At 39.2% G+C, this 22,289-nt stretch overlaps 1 protein-coding gene across 50 annotated transcripts in view; it reads left to right on the forward strand.

Annotated features, from left to right (window-relative positions):
* Window positions 1-22,289, forward strand: part of RIMS2 (regulating synaptic membrane exocytosis 2) — a 466,814-nt gene that overhangs the window by 223,738 nt on the left and 220,787 nt on the right. For 39 of the 50 annotated variants that reach the window (XM_078393634.1, XM_078393635.1, XM_072999204.2 and 36 more), the window contains 3 exons: window positions 15,170-15,378; window positions 19,223-19,342; window positions 21,686-21,785. In XM_078393634.1, the coding sequence (XP_078249760.1) occupies window positions 15,170-15,378; window positions 19,223-19,342; window positions 21,686-21,785 (429 nt within the window). Of the gene's footprint in view, window positions 1-14,989; window positions 15,055-15,169; window positions 15,379-19,222; window positions 19,343-21,685; window positions 21,786-22,289 lie in introns of all 50 variants that reach the window. The other 11 variants (XM_078393641.1, XM_078393664.1, XM_078393670.1 and 8 more) reach the window with 2 other exon arrangements.

The raw sequence follows: 22,289 nt of genomic DNA on the forward strand, positions 1-22,289 counted from the left end.
TATCAAGCTTCCAAACACTCCCAGAACCTGGCGATTTCGCCAGGGCTGGCCCCGTGGGGGGTGGGGGGAGGGTGGCAAGGGTCCTGGGAGGCTCCCTTGGACCCTTGCCACCCTCCACCCCCCCCCATGGGACCGGGGGGGGTAAAATCGCCAGGTTCTGGGAGTGTTTGGAGGCTTGGGAAGCCTCAAAACACTCCCAGAACCTGGCGATTTTGCCAGTGCTGGCCGGTGCGTGGGTGGGAGGAGCGTCGCAAGGATCTGAGTGAGCTCCCAGGACCCTTGCGACGTTCCCCCCACCTGGAAGCTGGAGATTTCGCCGGTGCTGGCCCCGTGGGGGCGTGGGGGAGCCTCGCAAGGGTCCTGGAAGGCTCACCCGGACCCTTGCGACGCTCCCCCCCCACGGGGCCAGCAGCGACGAAATTGCTGCATTCACACCATTAGACGCACTGACTTCCCCACCCACATTTTGGAGGGGGGAAAGTGCGTCTTATGGTGCAAAAAATACGGTATGTCTTTTTATGTGTGTGACACTGTGTTTCTTTCCTGAAGCAGAAGGAAAACTAAGCCGTTCTGGATTTCTTTGATCCTTAGAGTGTCTCCCTCTCTCTCCCCCCCTCTCTCTGTGTCTGTGTTTGTGTGTGTGCATGCACACACTCCCACACCCACCCACACTGTTTTTGGCTGTTTCAAATTTTAGCTTGGGCTAATATGTCTACAATAAGCTTTGCTGCTGCTTTATGTAGTACCAAAAGATTCATCTCCTATACAGTACTGTATTGAAGTGTGGTGAAGAAGTTTCTTCTGTGATTCCTGCAGCAATTATACTGTTGTATCTCCTTTACAACTGTTCCTTCAGAAAGTAAGTGGAGCAGGATAATAAAACCTTGGATAATCTAATGAACTAGATAGATTTTCTCTTGTAGCTGGAAAAGGTAGGAACATTTTACATCTGTTAATAAGCTGGTGAAATAAGTGAGGATCTTTGCACTCAAGATGGTGTGCAACTGAATGAGGAATGGGGCAGAAGGAAGGGCTCAGCCACACCATGTTTATGAAGTTTATTATAATGCACGTAGTTCTCTATGGATAGATCAGGGGTCCCAAACTCAATTTACCTGGGGGCTGCTGGAGGCAGAGTCTGGGTGAGGCTGGGCCGCATCAGATTTTCCGCCAAGTGGAGCAAGAACCCGAGGAAGCCGCCCAGGAGTTTCCTTAGCGCAGCTGGAGCTCTGAATAGGAGGAGGAGGGGCCCGTGAGCCCTCGTCACCAGCCACAACCCCCCCCGGCTCCTTCTTCACTACCACCACCACCAGCAGGACAAAGAAGCGGAGAAGGGAGGAAGCACCAGCGACTGATTAGCGGGGGGGAGGGCACGATATAAAATTTTAAAAACCCTCACAGAATTGCCTTGCCAAAGGAGAAAAGCCCCCATCGGTACCCGCAAAATTAAACAGAACAGGCTGGGCCCCTCACAGGTGCGTACACACACACACACACACACACACACACACACACACACACACACACACACACACACACACACACACACACACACACACACACACACACACACACACACACACACACACACACACACACACACACACACACACACACACACACGGAGGTCCGGCAACCTTCCTCTGAGGGCCCCCCTCAAAAAAAGGCACACTCAGCAGCAGCAGCTACCCCCACCACGACAGAGGAGCAAACTTTGCGAGGTGAGCCCAGGCAGCCTCCAGAGCTGAGGCAGCTGAAGCAGGACGAGGAAGAGGAGGAAGCACAGCCAGGCACTGAGGTGGCCACTGGCAAGGCTGATGCTGGGGTGCTGAGAGAGAAAGAGAGCCACTTCCCTGGAAGAGGTGGTGGCGGTGGTGGCAGCTGCTGTTGGCGGCTTGAAGGTGCTCTTTGAGGAAGGGCCGGGAGCGAGCTCTGCTCTCAGGCATTGCTCAGCGGGTGCTCAGGGAAAACGGCCAGCAGTGCGCCTCACTTGCCATCTCTCCCCCAAGACAGCGCCTCTTGCACCCTCCATCCAGAACTGTAGCCAGCAGATAGGCGGGTTGGCTGGCAGGCTGCAGTTTCAGATGGAGCGTGCAAGAGGATCTGCCTTAGGAGACAGCTCGCGAACGACGCGAGGCTTTTTTTTTACTCTTGACAGCAGAGGACGCGTGGGCGCTTCGGGGGTGCAGGCAAGGCGGGGGCCACAAACTATTGTCTGGCGGGCTGCAAATGGACCCTGGGCCGCAAGTTTGAGACCCCTGTTCTACGGTGTAAGTTGAGGGTATTATTACATTATGATTTCTTCCTCATTTTGTCTCACATAAGAGACAACAAAGTTTGATTTGTTTTCCAGCAGTTACATAATGTACAGCTGATCTTGAACTTACCCAGTCCCTTTTCATGGCTGTTCAGACCTCTTCTGTTCACTGGCAAGGCCTACTGTCTTCTTGGTGCAAATGGGACTGCATCCTTTTATTTCAATTTCTGGCATTTGTGATCACCTATATACAGTAATTCAAAAGCAGCAACAGTAGGTGTGTCCTCTAGGGAAACATGGACAGTGACATCTTCAGCACAACAGGAACACCTCTCATCTTCCACTGTCTCTGGTCTAAACTAATTTTATTTGCTTGTTTATTTGTTTATTTATTTGTTTGTGAATTTGTTTTTAGCCATCCTTTCTCTGTAAAAGGAGAGACATGAATAAAGATAGCTAAAACCAATAAATTATTGGCATATAAAAAAGAATTAAATAAGCATTGTACTAAAATGTTAAATAAAAACATTACTGAAACAGATTAAAAGCAACAAAATACTAACCACCCTGATTTTAAAACCCCCTTTAGACAGCCAGTCAGTAAGAGAAAGCCTGCCTGAAGAGAAAGGTCTTTTCCTACTTGTGGAAGGACAGCAGGCTTGTTTGTATGTATGCACTTATGCAAATTTATCTTTAAATTTAAAAAGTCAATTTTACCCTGGCTTTGCCTCCCTCCACATTTAACCTTTGGCATGCTATATGTTGTTATTTTCAGCTCCCATCATCACTCACAATTCCCTGTTCTACTTTACACTGATGTGATTTGGAATAAAAAACATTTGTAATAAAAGAATAACATGCTCCCCATCCATGCCTTAAATGCTAAGCCAGATGAAGATCAGAAAAAACCTACTGAGAAACTGACTAAACTTATTGGAGCACATTACTATTGTACATATGTCTTTTTATGCTTATTGTTTAAATCAAGGTGAGCTTCTAGGAATAGTCCGGGACCTACGTTGATCCCATTTCCCACTGCCTAGATCCCCCTTTTTTAACACCGGAGAGTCAAAGAACTTGGAGACTTTCAGTGATGTGATTGTCCATTTTTAAACCTCCTGTTCACTGCAGAAAAATGGAATGGTCCAGAGAGTCTGATGGGCCTTGAGGACTGCATCGGAGGCCTTGGTCTATACAGTATATATTCCATAGGTGTCACAATTCTAAGTCCCAATTTCCGTGGTCATAAGAATTCAAACCTATTTGTTTCAATGCCAGGGTCCCACTGAGCAGTAGCAGCCCACAGGAACATGTTAATGGATGATGTGAATAAGGCACTTGATAAGATTTGATAAGATTAAGATTTATTTAATCTTTCCAATTCCAATTTAGTTTGAAGAGGATAAATGGCAAATTTTATTTTATAATGAAGGAACCTTAACAAAAATTATGTATTATTGTTAAATGTAACAAAAATTAGAGTGTATCAGGTAATTTTTAGTGAAATAATTGTCCATCCCACAACATTTAAGATTTTTATTATTATATACTTCCATTTTATTATAGCTAATCTTAAGATGCTGTACTTTTCAAAAGGATTTTGTTGAGGAAAGGAATTGCAGAAAGATTCAACAACTGAGTAGAGAAGTGCACATCAGATGCAAAATGTTTCTGAGATGGGAGAGTGTGTTCTGCAGGCTCATTTCCTGAAAATATATGTCTGAGGTAAAAGTGGTGTCTAAAACTCTTGCAGCTAAAATAATTTCACTTTCCCTGCCCCTCCATGTTTGATTATCCCGAAGTAGCTCACTTATAAAGCCATTTCACAATATTGGAAATTGACTGTGGAAGGAGGTGAACTAAATAGGGTTGCTTGAGGTCTGTATGCCATTTGAATGCAAGGATCACAACGAATAGCATATTCCATCTCCACCTGACCTCAAATGACCTTATTTAGACCTCACCAGCCCACTCTAAAAGGGCCAGAGCAAATGATCTGTCACTTAAACATGTAATTTTGATACTTGCTGTTGTAATGGTGACTTTTTAAAGCTTAGAAGCATCAAATGGGTTGTTTATATTTTTTTTATCAGCCACCATTTCTGCTGTCCTTGATATGTGAATGTGTGTTTGCTTAGATCAGAGGTGTCATAATCAATTTCATCTTGGGCCGCATCAGCATTATGGTTGCCCTCAAAGGGCCGGTTGCATCTGTACGTAACACTATATAAATGTATGTACTTGTTATCATATTAAATATAACCCTCCTCATTCGATTGCTACTGGTTTTAGTAATAACGTAAGTTATAACTAGCTCTGAAAATAAAAGTGTATGATTAAAGTCTAGAAATAATGGCAAGCAGATATTCAAGTGTACAACTATTGCACAATTTATTGAAAAGTGAGTTTTAGTAACACCCATTGACGTCTGCTCCACAGCCCACTCATGTTTGTTTGTTTTTTATTATTTATGGAAGTCTCCCACCTTTCCCTCATGCTTGCCATGGTCCTCAGCCGTTGTTATCACCTGGCCCCTCACTCGCTTCCGTGGCCGATGCGGGAGAGGAGGCGGAGATGGCTGCTGCTACGTGACACCATCAAATAGTCCTCTCTGGGAGCTGTAAGAAGGGGAGTGGGCAATAGCAAGGACTACATTTCACAAGGTGCTGTACGCCACCCAAGCAGCTGTACTTTCTGACTCTTCGCTACTTGGAAAGCTGGGATTAGAAGTCCCACTGGGCAGAATCCGAGCATCTTTGCAGAGCATTTTGGGTGACTGAGGAAGCACCTGCATATTGTATGCTGCACAGTAGTAGGCAACATGCGAGGGCCCCATGAAATGGCCTGGTGGGCCGGATTTGGCCCACAGGCCTTGAGTTTGACACTTGTGGTTTAGATACAGCTTTTGCATAGAAATGTTTTATTTGACTTGTTGAACTCCAAATAAAAAAGTGTTTGTCTCATTCTTAGGCTAGAGGTGATGAATCTTAGGGAGTTTCAAAATTCTTTGTTGCGGTATCCAGCCATGTTGAAAGGGCCTGCACAAAGGGGAACAGAGAATTTAGGAATATTCTCCACATCCCTACAGTTATCACACACACACATTGCAGGAATCACAGAATATATGTATAATGTGTAGTGATTCCTGTGTCAAGTGGAGAGACAAGTTCCACTTACTTTCACATTCAAAAAGAGGTCAAAAGACATCTGTGCTGAAACGGAAAAAGATTCTTTAGGTCTTTTCCCCCTTTAGTCTAATGAGGAATATGCATTCAATATGAATACTGGTCTATGCTTCTAATGTGAGATTAGCAGCAGTCAAAAGTAATATATACCATATGCTTTTGAATATGTAAGAGTTCTTTAAACAAAACAGGAAGCTCATGTCCTTGCTTTCAGTGTTGCTCCCCACGTAGATAAAAATGGCAAAGAGAAAGGAAAGAAACCATGGAATGTATTTTTGAGGTATGGTGTGTGTAGGATCTCTGTAGCAACATACCAGTTTTTTTTCCAGGATACGGATTCATGCAAAACATATAGGGCTAAATGCATTGGGCTGCTGCATTCATTGTGAAATGTTCTATCCAATGCAGGGGTCACAAACACATACCACTAAGATCCCTCTGTCACTGAAAACAGACTGTGGACGGTCTCCCAGTTCTCGAGAGATAGTTTAGAGGTACATGGAGAATTGTTTTGTGTGTGTATCACCTGCTCCTAGTTCTACTAGATTCCACCATTTCACAAGTGGAAGTCCACCAGTTATGATGTGTGTATAATGAGTGTCTGTATGTTAAGAGGGAAGATGGTGACTTTTTAAATTTATGTTTTAAAATTTCCCGTTTCCCTCCAAAGCCTCTTTTTTTTTTTAAACAACCCACCCAGCTTTGAAGAACAGGAAAAGTGCTACTAGTGGAATACAGGTTGTGGTGGAGGGAATCATATGCACTCTTTTCACAGTTGTTGCTTGGAAACATTCCTGGTTTTATATGTATATGTACAATGTGCTTTTCATCCATGAATTGACTCTACTATCATATGTAGGATCCTTGTGTAATTAAATATTACAGACATGTGCAGTTTATGATTTTAGTAAATCCCTCATAGTTAATTTTAGTAAATTCCTTATACATACTAGAGTTACGTATTAGTCAGTGTATCACACTAATTGTGTTTGTGTGTTCTGTGCGGTCAAGTTGAAATGGACCCTAATAGGGCTGTAAGTGAGATATTTAAGGAGTGGTTTTACCAGTTCCATTCCTCCAGTGAGTTTCCATGGCCAAGTGGGGATTCAAACCCTGTTCTTCAAAATCCTAGTAAATTACTCTGTCCACTACACCACACTAGGAATCTATTTTGTGTAGTTTATGCTATATTTAAATATTTTTTAAAAAAAATCTTGCAGATTTATCATATTTAACAATGCATTTGTCATTCATTTAAGAAGGCAGATGTTAATAGAATTTATAACATTTGACAAAGTAAAGATGTGCAAAAGTGTGGCATGCTGTAATCTCTTACAATGAAGTACAGTACTTCTGTATGGTCATGGTAAACATGCCATTATAATGCTATCATGTCCCCCTCTGCAGGGTAGAATTTTATACTTGCATCACACTCATGATACAATGCAGCTTTCTATTGAAGAGCAGGAAAATCAGACCATGAATGTTATGCTTCATAATGATGACAGTGAAAAGCTTCAGTCGGCCTGGAATTATTTTCCCCCTCCGCAAATTATAACCAAAACCTACTTAAGCAGGCTACTACTCTGGGTGGGAGGGGATCAGGAACAATAGAGACGTGGTTCAACTTCCTCCCTACCTGCATCCTTGTAGTTCAAAATCAGCAGTATCAAACTGCTTTTGTACCTTTAAGGAAATATACTATGTGCCATAGTCTGCTCCACAGTGGATAAAAATATTTGGTGAAGATATTCCTGGGCTGCAAAACAACAGCAATAAGAAGAGCTAAGGCATTTCTAGCTTATTACGAGTAGTAATTTATTAAGATAGTGTTTCACTATGTAACATAGAACAAAGTAATGTTGTCATGCTTGGCCTTGAGACAGAAAAAATACATGTTTGTATTTGTCCTCTTTAAAGACTTTACAGGAAATAGCTGCAACATTGTTGAAAACACAATAAAAGATAAAATATTTTATATTTGAGGTTTTGTTATAAGTTGGATCAGCTTTCCAATAGAAAATTTGTTCAAAGTTTGTATTGATTTTTTTTAAAAGCATGACTCAACTTAGAAACAGCTTGTTGACTGGTTGCTTAATAGTGAAAGCCAAGTTCTAAGATCAATTATCCTCTGGTTGGATTGCAAAAATCACTAAACATGATTGGAGAAAGGGAAAGAGTCAGAAACATGGTTTGATCAATACACATCTAGCTCATCTTCAGTTACAATGAATGGACACCTATTAAGTTATAGATGGGAATTGATTCTAGATAATGATGCTCCTGTACTGGCAAACACTTCCAATATAAGTGTCTCTACAACACTTGAGTGTATAACTCCAGTGTTGTATATTTGGACTATCTCTTAGACTTAATTATTATTATTTATTAAAAGCAATGTTATATTTTATTTCTGGTATCCTTCATCTTATGACTCAATGGCTCATATTATGATACAACACAGTTGCAACTGATGTTTTGACTCTTGCATTACTTTTTTAGCTGTAAAGATAGCTTAGTTTATGTAGCCATTCAAGATTGGGGCTGCAGTGAGAGGAAATATGATCACCCTGCCTGAAGTTGTTAATTTTATTGGGAAGGAAGTTGTCACTGTATATAGTATTCGTTTTGTAGGCTAATCCTTGAAAAATCAATTGTTATTGTTGATATGTTCAAAGAGAGAATCTTATAGTGTAGTGACCTGAAAGTATAAATAAGGAACCCCTTTTCTTGTACTCTCGAAGGCTTTCACAGCTGGGATCTGATGGTTGTTGTAGGTTTCTCTGGCTGCCTGGCCGTGTTCTTGATATTTTTCTTCCTAACGTTTCACAAGTTTCTGTGGCTGGCATCTTCAGAGGACAGAAGTCAGAACTCTGTATATGCTCTGGTGCAGTTTGTGGAATAGTTGAGTATTTATAGCTGTGGGATTAGCTTTTCGTCCTTTTCAGGAGATTGGGTGATTATGGTGATCAGCGTGTTTTTGTTGTGGCTGTATGGTTGTGAAAAGGGGGAGAGATGATTGATGGGTGTTGTTAGCTGGTCTTTTGTGTGTAGTGATCACTGGTCCTTGTGCCTGGGTAGAGTTCATTGACCTTTTACATGCTGTGTTTTTCAGTGCTGGGAGCCAGGCTTTGTTGAGTTTTAGACTTTCTTTGTTTTTGTTGAAGCTCTGCTGGTGTTTGTGGATTTCAGTGGCTTCCCTGTGCAGTCTAACATAATGATTGATGATGTTGTCCAGTACTTCAGTATTTTGAAATATAATTTCATGTCCAGCTTGTTTCAGGGCATGTTCAGCTACTGCCAATTTTTCTGGTTGTTTTAGTCTGCAGTGTCTCTCATGTTCTTTGATTCCGGTGTGGATGCTGCATTTTGTAATTCCAGTATATAACCAGCCACAACTGCAAGGTATCCGGCATACTCCTGCAGTGGTGAAGGGGTCCCTTTTGTACTTTGCTGACTATAACATTTGTTGTATTTTTGTGGTGGGCCCCAAGAACACAGCCAGACAGCCCGAAAAACCTAAACAACCAAACCATTTTCTTGTTGACTTGACAGTGGTTTTACCTATATAGACACTAGAGATGGGGGTATATGTATTCGTATATGAATACCCCTGCACAGCTGGACATAATGAGGGTCCAGCCCCCAGGGACTGGACTGTCCACTCACCTTCCGCTGTTGCTGCAGGCTCTGCGCTCCCTTCCTATAATTCCGGAGCTTTCAGGAGGACAAGCCTCGCTACCAGGTTGAAGAGTGGCTCGCAGATTTTTCCTTCTAGCAGTTGTTTTCCTTATTATTGGCTATTTATGTTCTGCTTTTTAAAAAATATTCCATTTTGTCAGTGTCCCTCTTAAAGTGTGGCACCCAGGTTGAGATACAGTTCTCTTGATGAAGTATTATTTTCTTCCCTTCCCCTTCCCCTTCTTCCAGATCCCCTCTTTATTGTGTCTTCTATTTCTTCTTTGCGTCTATGCATCTCCTCATTACATGGAAATTTTAAACAGTAATGTTGTATTGCATCCAAACCAGTCCCCAGGTCAATCTGTTTTGTCTTTTCCCACACATTTGTCCTTATTGACTTTGTCTTCAATCATCAACTGTAACATTCATTTCTCATTATGGGACCAGAGTCTTGTTGCTTTCTAAATTTCTTCTTCATTGCTTAGTCCTGGAATTTCTTAGCTTTCTTCAGCAAATCCACATTTCACATGCCTCTGACTTTTTAAATAGTTGTCTGTTTTAAAGTCTAAAATTCCATGCCTTACAGTACAATCGAGAATAAATAGAACTGTGCAATGTGCATCCTTAGAGCCAAATTCAAAGGGATTTTTGTGTGGAATAATGCATTCTTCATCTTAAAGAGGTTGCTACATCATATCTGTTCTATGGTTTATTCAGTGGTGTAGGCCATGTGTAATAAAGTGGATGTATAACTTTCCATTTTAGTAGAAACTATGAAGGAATTTCTTTATAGTTTCTGTGCATTCATACTTGCATTTGTTAATCAAGCGTGGAGAAACTACAGCACCAAATTAAAGTTCCACATTTTTGGAAAAGCACTATCACCAAATGCTTCCTCAGGTTCAGTGACCTCCATTTCTAAAATTCCCTGGTTCTGGAAGTCTTCATGGTACCAGTTTTTCCTGCCATGACAGCCACTGCCACATCACTATCAGATCAGCTAGCTAGACAGACCTCAACAGCTTCTGACATTGACTTAGATAAGATCTTCTTGCTGATACCAAAGGATAAAGTAGAAGTGGAAGGAGATTATGACCAAAATGACCAAAAAGAAAAAGTTGAAGCCTGCAGCTCCTGGCATCAAAGAGGTGCAGGTCATTTCACAGACATCCTGCAAGTGCAGCTGGCACAATCTCCATCAGCTGCCAACCTCACCTACTTGATGCTCCAAGAGTCCATATGGGAAAATGAAATCAGAGATGACATCAATATTTCTGTACCAGTTGGCAATGTGTGCAATAACTTCAGCAGAGAATGGTGGCTGTCGTCCTTTCCTTCAAGCCATCATAACATCCTCATATTGCTCACCTAGAGGGTCAGAAGACTGAAAGTGCTGGGAATGTGAAAATCCTCTTTTAGCAGTACCATTTGAGATATTTGTGCTGTTACCATAGATGCATCTGACCTCTTCAGTTCAAACATTGTTCATCACACCATTGTCACTAAGGCAAGGAATAGCAGTTCATTATAATTTGACACCACGAACCACTCGCACAAGTGTTGACACAGCTTGTGGAGCCTAATTTTGAGCCATTGGCCACTATTGCCTTGGAGCTTCTCACTTCCAAAATGGCCTTTCAGGGCTTATAAAACAGAATAGCCTTTCATTCATTGATACCAAACATAACGTTTCTGCCCAAATTAGTATCTAATCTCTAATCTACCTTGTCCAAGAGGTTGTGTTGTCTGATATTTTTCTTATTTCCCTCAGTAGATACAGCTTTATACACATTAGACATGAGAAGAATGTTAGCTTATTTTAACTCCAGGGAACAGCTCCCTTCAGACAGGCCTCTCTACTTTCCCTCACATACTCAGGACCTAAGAAAGGGCAAGTGATTGCTACTCAAAGATCTTACCAAGTAGGTTGAGAAAACACTCATACTGGCTTATCAACTAGGAAACAAACCTCTGCCTAACACCTCTGTAGTAGATAAGGAATGAGGCTACTGCTAGCACTCATCATATCCTTCTATTCTAGAAGATTCTGAAGGGATGGCTCTCTGCAGGAATATACCCATAAGTACAAAAGCAAGGGTTGCTGTAAATTGGAATTGATAGCACACAGTTGCTATTATAGAACACCAGTGGAATGATACTCCCTCTAGGGAAAGAGATTTTCTATTTTTCAAAATCCTGTGACTCTGTACCATACTCAGCAAACATAAATATTTATAAACAGATATATTTTACTGAGGCAGCAAAACCATGCTTAAATGTATAATTTGCTTGAAGTTACATATTCACAAGGCACACAGTAATATCTGCTATTTGAAAACAAATAAGAAAAGCATTACAGCATTGTAGTTAGCAGATTTCTCTTGGTGTACTCAAGATGTTCTGCTGTAGCATTTGATTGCAGTGCACACATGAAGATTTTTCTTCCTTTTGGAAAGATTGATGAATGATCTGCAGTCAAGTATTACAAATATATAAACAATAAGGGTTTGGGGCAGTAAAACAGCTTCGGCTCCTATTTCATTTCTTATGTTGTTATCAGCTACTCTTAGAGTCTGGTAATATAAGGCAACTTTTATGTATTTATTTATTTTAAACTGTATAAATCTTATTTTGAAAATAAACAAAAGTAGTGTTGACTAAAGTGAAACAAGAACAAAACAAGAAGAAGGGAAGAGCATAGGGCAAAATTTTGTGGCACCCTAAAGACTTAACAGATTTCTTCTAGTGTGAGCTTTTGTGGATCAAAATCCACATCTTAGGATACATATTTTGTATCTGGTTGCACCTGTGAAAAAACAAGGCAGGAATGAGGATGGATGGAAGATCTGAAAAAGAATAAAATTTTGGATTAATTATAGCCAAATTATAATAAAGGGAGATGAACGGAGGATATGATGAGGACATTAGCTGAAGGACAGAAACATTTACAAATAAATAGAAAATAGGAAGATTGAAGAATGAGCATATGAGAGTGGAGGAAATCAGAGAAATAGCGGGAAGAACAGATTGATAGATACTGTATAAATCATTCGGAATAGTTAGGGATGGAAACAGTTATGTTAGCCTGGATGGATGTGAGCATTGAGCTCATATGCGTGTAAGCATTGAAGATAGTTGGGGAAAAGCATGACACAAGCTTTACTTCAGAAGGATAGCACTGAAAACTTGCATGGGTTTCATATATAACTTTGTATCTATTTGTCCAGGTTAGTGAAATATACAGATGGCCACAATCTCTTAAAATAAAGAATATTTAGATGCACTGCAACATGCAGTTATTTTAGTCCTTCACATGTACAGACCTTTAAGCATGCACCCTGATTTAAACTAGAGAGGAGGAGCAGGGAGAGGGACGAGGAAGAGAAAGAATTAAATGAAGAAGGCAAAAAGGTTATTTTCCTTATGTCATAAAATGATGTATTTCTAGTAGCTAAATCCACCAGTGTGCCAACCACGTTGCTTGTACCCCTTGGGTTTCTCCACTGCTGTTTTTTGCTTGCTCTTGTGCTCTGCATTTCCTGTGCAGCTGCTTCACAACTGATGGACAGCCAAGATACATACTGACTTTCCAACCCAGAAGCCTCCACCAGCCCTGCTGGCAATAAGCAGCTGATACTTTGTACCACTGTATAATGCTGCGGGATATTTGTGGGAACACAAACCAAAGATTTGATGCTCAGGCAATTGCTAATTCCTTATGCCAGTATCAGTTAATATGCCAGAAGCTTTCTGGCTTGGACCACCCTATATGCAGCCCTGGGGCACTGAAGGGCATTGCAGAGGTTAAGTGGCTAGCACTATCTTACAAATTAAAAGTAATTATTTGGGTGTGGATCCTTATGTTGCTGAAAGGGCATCACTCATATAATAGACTGAGGCACTTAGCGGGCATGGTATATTAAGGTTTGGAAAAATGCAAAAGAATTTTAGACACAAATGCATACACTTAATTTAGTATCAGTGATGCTCAATGTTCAGATTTCTAGCTAATTGTTGAGAGGAGGAAAAACAAAGAAAGAGAGGGTCTGGTGGTGGGAAGTGTAATAGAGTGGCATACCTTGAATTACTCGCATGACATAACAAGCATGGCTAGAGTACTAAACTAAAACATTCTATGCTGGAAGGTTTTTCTTACAAATCATGTTTGTACCCCAGATGGCTAAATCCCCTCAAATATAGGACTATAGTCATACTGAACATTGTAGAAAATTTTGATTTCTGCAGAGATGAATGAAGCCATACAGACCATTCGGTATTGTTATTCTTGAAGTGTTACATTACCCAAGTGTTTCCTCTCCTCCTTCCTATTTTATCTCTTTGTCCCTTCTGCTAGTTGTGGATATGTCCAACCCCCTTACTTAGCTTTCTTATATATGTACAAAGTGAGCATCATTTAAAGGGAGGAGAAAAAAATAAGATGAGAAACAATACATCGCATTGTGCTAATGTCTCTTCTGAATATTCTTTGCAGATTGTTGATTATAGTTGCATATTTTTTACTTAGTTCTTCAATGTTGTTTTGGATTAAAACAGTGTAGTAGTTGTTGGCATGTATAATAATGTCTGCTTTAACATAATTTAATCCTAGGACTGTTTTGTACTCTTTTTAAACAGTTTCTCATTTTTTTGCAGGTATGTCGACATTTTGAAAAAATATAGCAGCATAGGACATAGCATAGTATTATTTAAATGTGTTGATTTAGCTAAGGGGTTTAGATATCTGCATTAAAATACATATAAAATCCCACTTCTGTTAATTTAAAATGCTTGTTTTTGGAAGCACATACAGCAGTTAGAATTCTTAAATGTATGCGCACAAATTGTTGCCCTGATTTTAGTTGCAAAAATGTGTGTGTTACCATAATGTTCTGTCTACTGGATGGACTAAATCTAGAAATGTATGTGACCATTACATGGTCATGTTGTGGAATATAAAAGAAATTATACAGAATAAAAAAGAGTTGCTCCCATGAGTCTTGAATACCATTGCAACACCACTGTTGTTACATAAAAATTTTTTAATAAAGGCATTAGCAATAACTTGTTATATATTTTCAGGTTTGTTTGAACAGCCATAAGAGATAAAACCTTGCAGGTATACTGAGGTTTCTTTGAAGCTGTCAGGAATTAAAGGCATATTACAAATGGCACTAAGTCATTTATTCAGATTTCTAAACCCCTAATTATAGTTATTTGTATGTATACGTTATAGTTGTTAGAGACAAAATGGTTTATTTAAAATTGCTTAAATGGTCCTTTGAAGAAGGCAAGCTCAATTTGTTTTATTAGCACAGGTAATACCTTCCAAAAAAGCTGCTGTATTGGTCTTTAGTTAGCACCAATAAAATAAAAGTGCTGTTATGTTGTCTAATTGTAGTATGCTTCATCCCGCTTCTCCCTTGTCCCAGTGATTTCAGTGGAGCTTATTTCCAATTTATTAATCTAATACCACAGGCAAACATCATTAGATACTCATGTTGCCATAAATGTACCAATTAATTGAACACTTCCAATGTTTTTGGATCTGCTGTCTAGGTTTCCCCTAAATTCACAATGTTTCTGACCTGTGCAGGATCATAATACTGTACTTAATTTTTTTTGTGATGTTAATTATATTAAATCTTCAATTTACATAATATTTATATAGTACATATATACCCACCCACTCACTGTCTTCTACAATTCATATGTATGTATCATTCTCTTGGAAAACCCCCCCCCCCAGTATATGATAGAATCAAAATAAAGGCAGAATGATAACAAAATGGAAAGTCTATTATATCTTTGTCTGTCCTTTCTTTCACTTTTCCTTTACTACACTATCTTGTCTGTCTGATTCTCACAGGAGACATGGATTACAACTGGGACCATACGTCTTGGCATAGCAGTGAGGCATCCCCAATGTCTTTGGTGAGACATGTGGAGCCTTGCCATTCAGTTTCCTTTACCATTTCACACTTCCTTTGTTTTATTTACATCTTCGCTTGTTTTCTTTTTGTATCCCTTTTTTATCCCACACCTGTAGGGGACAGTCAAAGGGGAAAAAGAAAAACTAGTGAGCAGGCAGTTTTGTCGGACTCTAACTCCTTATCTGAGAGACAAAAGAAAATGGTGTGTTTTGGTGGCCACTCTTTGGAAGAGGACTTGGAATGGTCTGAGCCTCAGATTAAAGACTCTGGGGTAGACACGTGTAGTAGCACAACTCTAAATGAAGAGCATAGCCATAATGAAAAGGTACTGATTCTGTGGTGCCTGCATTTTAATCTTCTCATTTGGTCTTTGTTTGCTCTCTGTCACTCATTAAAACAGATCAATAATTTTAAAAAGACATTTAATCAAACATTTCTTAAGGTGCAGAAAAGAAAAACAAAACCACAGCTATGGGTTTGGTTGGCTATTTTTAATTTTGGAAACACTCAATAGAAAATATTATTCAGGCACTAAAAAGAAGTACTGTATTACTTTTATGGTCACATAGTAATGATGGCATCTTAAACCATAAAGTGATTAAATAATAAGATACTTTCTGGACTGGCATGTTTGATTACTACCATAATGTCCCTGGGATAAATTAATTGTTTAACTCCCAGGTTGGAAAAAAAGTTGGTGGGGAGAAAATTGCATCTGTTTGTTCAGAAAAGTTGTTTTTCTTTTTTCCCTTTCATTGTGATGCTCATTCAATTGTTTGTCATGTCATTTTTGTGCTTTGTTGAGTAGTATTTGTCTTTGTCATTTGATTTGTGTTTTTATTATTGTTTTTGTTTTCTGTTTGAGGTTTGTAATAAGTTGCTTATGTGCTGCCAAGACATATTATGGAATAAATTCTGTGCATGCTACTTTTTGCATGTGTAAGGGCATGAAACCAGTGCATAAATGTGAAAAAGTGCTATGATTACACAAAACAAAAAATTATTTACATAAATTTTTAATTGCTGGATGTGTTACAGAGTAATACTAATATGCATCATTCTTGAATTTACACTGTGATAACTATGATGTACAGTTAGGTTTGGAAATAATTGGATACTGACACAAGTTTTGTTATTTCAGCTCTTTACCAAAATAAATTCAAGTTACAGTTCAATAATGAATGTGGGCTTCAATTTGAGGGCACATTTACATCCAAATTGGAGGAAGGCTTTAAGAATTACAGCTCCTTAATATGTAGCCTCCTGTTTTTCAATGTTCCAAAACATTGGACAATAGATGCAAAAGCTGTTTATTAAACAGTTGAGCTGTTCCTTTGATATTTCATCATCAACTAAGGAGGTAAAAGGTCTGGAGTTGATTCCAGGTGTGGCATTCACATTTGGAAGCTGTTGCTGTGAGCCCACAACATGTATTCAAAGGAGCTTTCAAGTGAAACAGGCCATCCTTCGTCGCCCCCCCCCCCCAAAAAAAAGGAAAAGGAAAAGGAAAAAGAAAGAAAGAAAGAAAGAAAGAAATCCATCAGAAAGATAGCAAGAATGTTAGGAGTGGCCAGATCAACAGTTTGGTACATTCTGAGAGAAAAAAAAAGAATTTACTGGTGAGCTCTGCAATACAAAATCGCCTGGACATCCACAGAAGAAAACATTGGTGGATGATCATAGGATCTTTTTTATGGTAAACAAAACAAAACAAAACCATTTCACAACATTCAGACAAATGAAGAATATTCTCCAGGAGGTAGGCATATCATTATCCAAGTCTACCATAAAGAGAAGACTTCACGAGAGCAAATGCAGAGGGTTTACCATGAGGTGCAAACCATTCATAAGCCTCAATAATAGAGAGGCCAAATTAGACTTTGCCAATAAAATCTTTAAAAACCACCCCAGTTTTGAAACAGCATTCTTTGGACAGAGGAAACTAAGATCAACTTGTAACAGAATGATGGGAAATAGAAAGTATGGAGAAGGCTTGGAATGGCTCATGATCTGAAGCATACCACATTATCTGTAAAACCCAGTGGAGGCAATGTGATGGCATGGGCATGCATGGCTTCCAATCGCACTGGGTCGCTAGTGTTTATTGATTATGCGACAGAAGCATCCGGATGAATTCTGAAGTGTATAGTGATACTGTATATTGGTTGTTCTGGGTTTTTCGGGCTCTTTGGCCATGTTCTGAAGGTTGTTCTTCCTGACGTTTCGCCAGTCTCTGTGGCCAGCATCTTCAGACGACAGCAGCCTCTGAAGATGCCGGCCACAGAGACTGGTGAAACGTCAGGAAGAACAACCTTCAGAACACAGCCAAAGAGCCCGAAAAACCCAGAACAACTATTAGATCCTGGCCGTGAAAGCCTTCACGAATATATTGATACTGTATATTGTCTGCTCAGATTCAGCCAAATCAGTGAAGTTGATTGGATAGTGTAACAGCCACCCTCAAACCTCAAAGAGTGGTTGCTACTTTGCTGTAAAATCTCTGCTGCCACCAACTTATCCTTAAAGAATCATAAAAGGACAAGTGTAACTTTGAAAAACAAAAACTGGTTTATTGATTACAAAAATAAAAATGTTAAATCACTGGTGAAGAATCAATTAAACAATCACTGTTAATAAACACTGGCTCACACAGACTATTTCTCCACTGACAGGTTCACTCACTCACTCTAACTACTAAACACTTTAAACTCTCAGCTCAGACTCTCATCTCCAATCTCCCTCACACACTCTTCACCCCCCTTTTTATACTAGCTTCTCCCCTTAAGTTCCGCCCTCCATCACACCATAGGCTGATGACTCACTGCCCAGCTGTGATGGACATGTGATGTTATGTCTGTCCGTTACAGATGGTGCTTCATGTTACAGAGGGACAATGACCCAAAACATACTGCAAAGGCAACCCAGCAGTTTTTTAAGGCAAAGAAGTGAAATATTTTGCAGTGACCAAATCAATCACCTGATCTTAACCCGATTGAGCATGCATTTTTTTTTTGGACTTATATACCGCCCCATAGCGCTACAAGCACTCTCCGGGCGGTTTACAATTTTAATTATACAGGCTACACATTGCCCCCCCAGCAAGCTGGGTACTCATTTTACCAACCTCGGAAGGATGGAAGGCTGAGTCAACCTTCAGCCGGCTACCTGGGATTTGAACTCCAGGTTGTGAGCACAGTTTTAGCTGCAATAACCACTGCGCCACGAGGCTCTTTTCCATTTCAGTTGTTGAAGACAAAACCTGTGAACAAACAACTGAACTCAGCTGCAGCATTATAGAAGGAAAGCCAGTACTGTATTTGGTGATGTCCATGAATTCTAGACTTTAAGCAGTCATTGCCTGCAAAGGTCTGCACTTCAATTGAATCTTGGTTGTTTCATTTCCATTTTGGTGACCAGAATTATGAAAATTGCGTCAGTGTGCAATTATTTCCGGATCTAAGTATATAGTTGTATGATTTATGTTACTGCTGTATATTGTTTAAGCTTATATTTTTTAAGCGTGCAGGGGTCTTAGACTGTGAACGTAGTAAACCATAATTGGAAGCAAGTTCTGCTAAAGTTGATTAACAATTAACAAAGTTTAGATTCAGGCTGTTAGTAAGCTATGTCACTTTGCTACAATACAGAGAAATCTAGCACTACATAGTGGATTGTCTGTGATCACATCATAGTCGTATTATGTTTTAACTCAATGTATTTTTTTAAATAATGGTAGTTTATGTATTGGATCTCACATTCCTTTCAGTGGTATTCAATATAATATTCCCTGTGTGCAAATGATCATATAGGGCTAAATCCAGTTGTTAGTCGCAACACAGAGTGGAATTTGTTAAATCAATACTTACATAAATCCCATTGATTTAAAGGGTTTACCTAAATTGAGACTAATAGGTGGATTTGGCCCATAGTGCATTATGTCAAATCTAAATAGCCAAACTAGTTTTAGTATAAAGCTGTGATGTATATACATTGACCTAAAAAGGTTGATAGCAGTATTGATTTATATCCATAAATCCAGAAGAGGTGTAATCATAGCTATTTCACAGTGCTTTAAAATAGCAAGTACAATAAATATGAAACAGATTTGTTTTTTTCCCCAGAAATGAAATTATACTGATTTCTTTTTTCTTAAAACATGAACACTTTAGCATCCTGTAACCTGGCAACCATCCAAAGATGGAGATCGTTTAATTGGTCGGATTTTGTTAAACAAAAGATTAAAAGATGGAAGTGTGCCTAGAGATTCTGGAGCAATGCTTGGACTGAAGGTTAGTAATTGAGTTTTTCTTAGGAGTTAAACTTTAGATACAAGACACTTTTATGATAAATGTATATATGAACATATGATAAATTGTGCACGTGTTTTTGAATACTGATGAAATAAGTCCACATTGGTGCAATACTTTCAAAAGTGGTATTTTGGCATTTTGTTTAGGAATCATACTCTAATGGTTAAGAATGATGTGCAGAATCATATTGGTTATTTACTCTGGCACTCTAAAGTTGTGTTTATGTGCTGTCAGGTCGCCTCTGACTCCTGATGAACCGCATGAATAAGCGTTCTCCAACTTGCTCAGCTCTTGCAGACTCAAGCCCATGCACTCTTTCAGGGAGTCAGTGCATCTCATATTTGGTCTTCCTTTTTTCCTGGAAGTAATACAATAAATAGCATAAATCTCAGCAGCAAATTACTGATTGTGAATGAGTCATCACTTATCAACAGTTCCAGTAAGACACCTTAGCCTGTGGGCATGACAGATATATGACCAGTTCCAGTCACCCATTGAGAAAATTCCATTTTCTTATCCAAGTATACCAACGTAACTTTGTTGCTCTTGTGGAAGTTATCAACTCGTGGGGGAACTGACTTGAAGTTACGCTGGATATGTATGTTCAGCTTCCATTTTGATCAGCAGTAAAAGACTTTATTATTTGTAACAAACCAGACTAAATAATCTGACCAGAATAATAGACAAAGACTTGTTCTTTCTCCTTCACCCCTCTGTATCCTAACTGCTTACTCCTTTTTGCTGCCAATTACCTATAGAATTCCGCTGTGCAGTCACATCTTAGGAAAGAAGGCCAATCATAGTGAAATTTTCTCATCATCAAATCAAATTGTTTGTCTTCCCTCTTTTGACATAAGAACTAAAATAATACTTTATATTTCTCGAAATATACATACATGTGATCTGCTGAACCAAACTTTATTAAACCCTGCCATCCTCCATTTTGCTAGAGACAGACTGATAAACCTTTTCATGCTTTGTGGTACTATTTCTGCCTCCTTGTTATTTAACAGCAGCAGTAAAACAACTCTGCCTGCCTGTTGAAAGTTGTAGCACAAATGTGAAGGAAGCATGTGCTGATAATTAGGTTGATTTTTGTGCAGAAGAACTATGGGTAGTGTTTGATTTTGATGCTCAAAACAAATTATTGGGCATAGCGTGTGTCTTTTGCATCATGCTTTAGTTGGGGATCACAGGAACTTTGTAAAGAATAGAAAAGAAAAAAGTATTCCCATTAATCGGAAAAAATATCCTTCACTGCCCTAGGTTTTGATTAAATGGTTCACAGTCACCAGTTCACCAGTTCCCAATAAATGGACTTGTAAAATTTCCCCAGTCTGCTAATTGATCCCTATAGTGAGAAGTAATTTCAGCAGAAGTAAGGTATTGCAGAGGTGTGTGTTTGGTATGTGCATGATTCATACAGTCTCAGAGCTGTTCTACATAAAGCAGGTTGTTCGATTTTAATTATTAATGCATTGTACTTGTAATAACTACGGTTCTCTAGTTGGTGTATTTGTTATTTGTTACAAGATGGAATACAAACAATGGAATAATTGCCCTCTGAAACTACAGTACAAACCTGATTCTTTAGGGGGAATAAAACTCATTGAAGAACTGTCTGAACAATGCTGAACAAGGCAGATGAACAAACAACAACTGGTATTATTAACTATGTAGATCAAGCTGATTTTGGTTGAAAAACTGAAAACAGTTTAAAAAATTCATTTGTAGATTTCTTAACTGTAATGATTGACCTGCTTTCAGTACTAAGCAAATACCTTTCAATATCAGTTCAGTCTGCAATATTCAGTACCAATGCATAGATAATTCATGGTTTTCTGATGTGATTAGGCACCTAATTGTCAGAGATTTAAGATAATCTTTACTCCTATATCAGGCAAAAACAAAAGAAAAATAATAAAAAAGGCAGAAGTGTTGTGGCACCTTAGAGACTATTATATTTGAATGTGAGCTTTCATGGACCTTCTTAGCCCACTAGTTAGTCTTTAAGGTGCCACAGTGCTTTTGTACTACTGCTGCTACTATTACTACAGTATTTGTTTTTGCCTGATATATTCGCCAGAACAACATGGCTAACTCTTTTAAAAATGCATCTTTACTAACAAATTCCTACCCATTCTCAACCTTTTTTTGGCCACGACCATAAACACAATATGAAAAAATATAGGCTGAATCAGGGTTGTATACATTACATAACAAATCTTACAAGATGGTGTATGAAGAATTTTTTCCAGTCTATGGCCCCTTCAAATGTGCCAGGGTATCTATAGTGTTGTGCTTTTTTCTCATTTTAACTAGGTTGTTGGAGGAAAAATGACCGAATCAGGTCGGCTGTGTGCGTTTATCACCAAAGTGAAAAAAGGAAGTTTAGCTGATACAGTGGGACATCTTAGACCAGGTAGGAAATGGAACTTTAATTTAATTTTGTAAGATTTCATATGGTGTTATTGAAAAAGCCTGCCATCCTAAGATACAGACGTAGCTCTTGGAATCAGAAGTGTGTGATACAGGATTGATGACACTCTTACAAGAAGTGTTCATGGATTTGGAAATCACTTTCATCATGAGGAAGCAGATTTCTGAAAACTGATTTTACCAATGGCTGCAATTTTTGGAAAGACTCCTCCCACAGCATTCCTGTAATGAAAATGATTCCATGAGATCCTCAAGAGCTTTAGAGGAGAATTGTAATTTTTTACTTCTAAAAAATTGCTGGGTCATAAATTAAGGAACAAGATTTCAACCAGTGAGTCCATGTTTGGACTTTTTTTTTTTTTTGCATGCACCAGTATGGTTAATTGCTGGTGAGAACCTGCTGTGACCTATGCTTTTCACCTTCTGCAGTCATAACTAAGCAATGGGATTTTGACCACTGTACTGGGTTAGCTCATGCACTGGCTGT

Source organism: Pogona vitticeps, chromosome 4 (genome assembly GCF_051106095.1).
Source record: "Pogona vitticeps strain Pit_001003342236 chromosome 4, PviZW2.1, whole genome shotgun sequence".
Taxonomy (NCBI): Eukaryota; Metazoa; Chordata; class Lepidosauria; order Squamata; family Agamidae; genus Pogona; species Pogona vitticeps.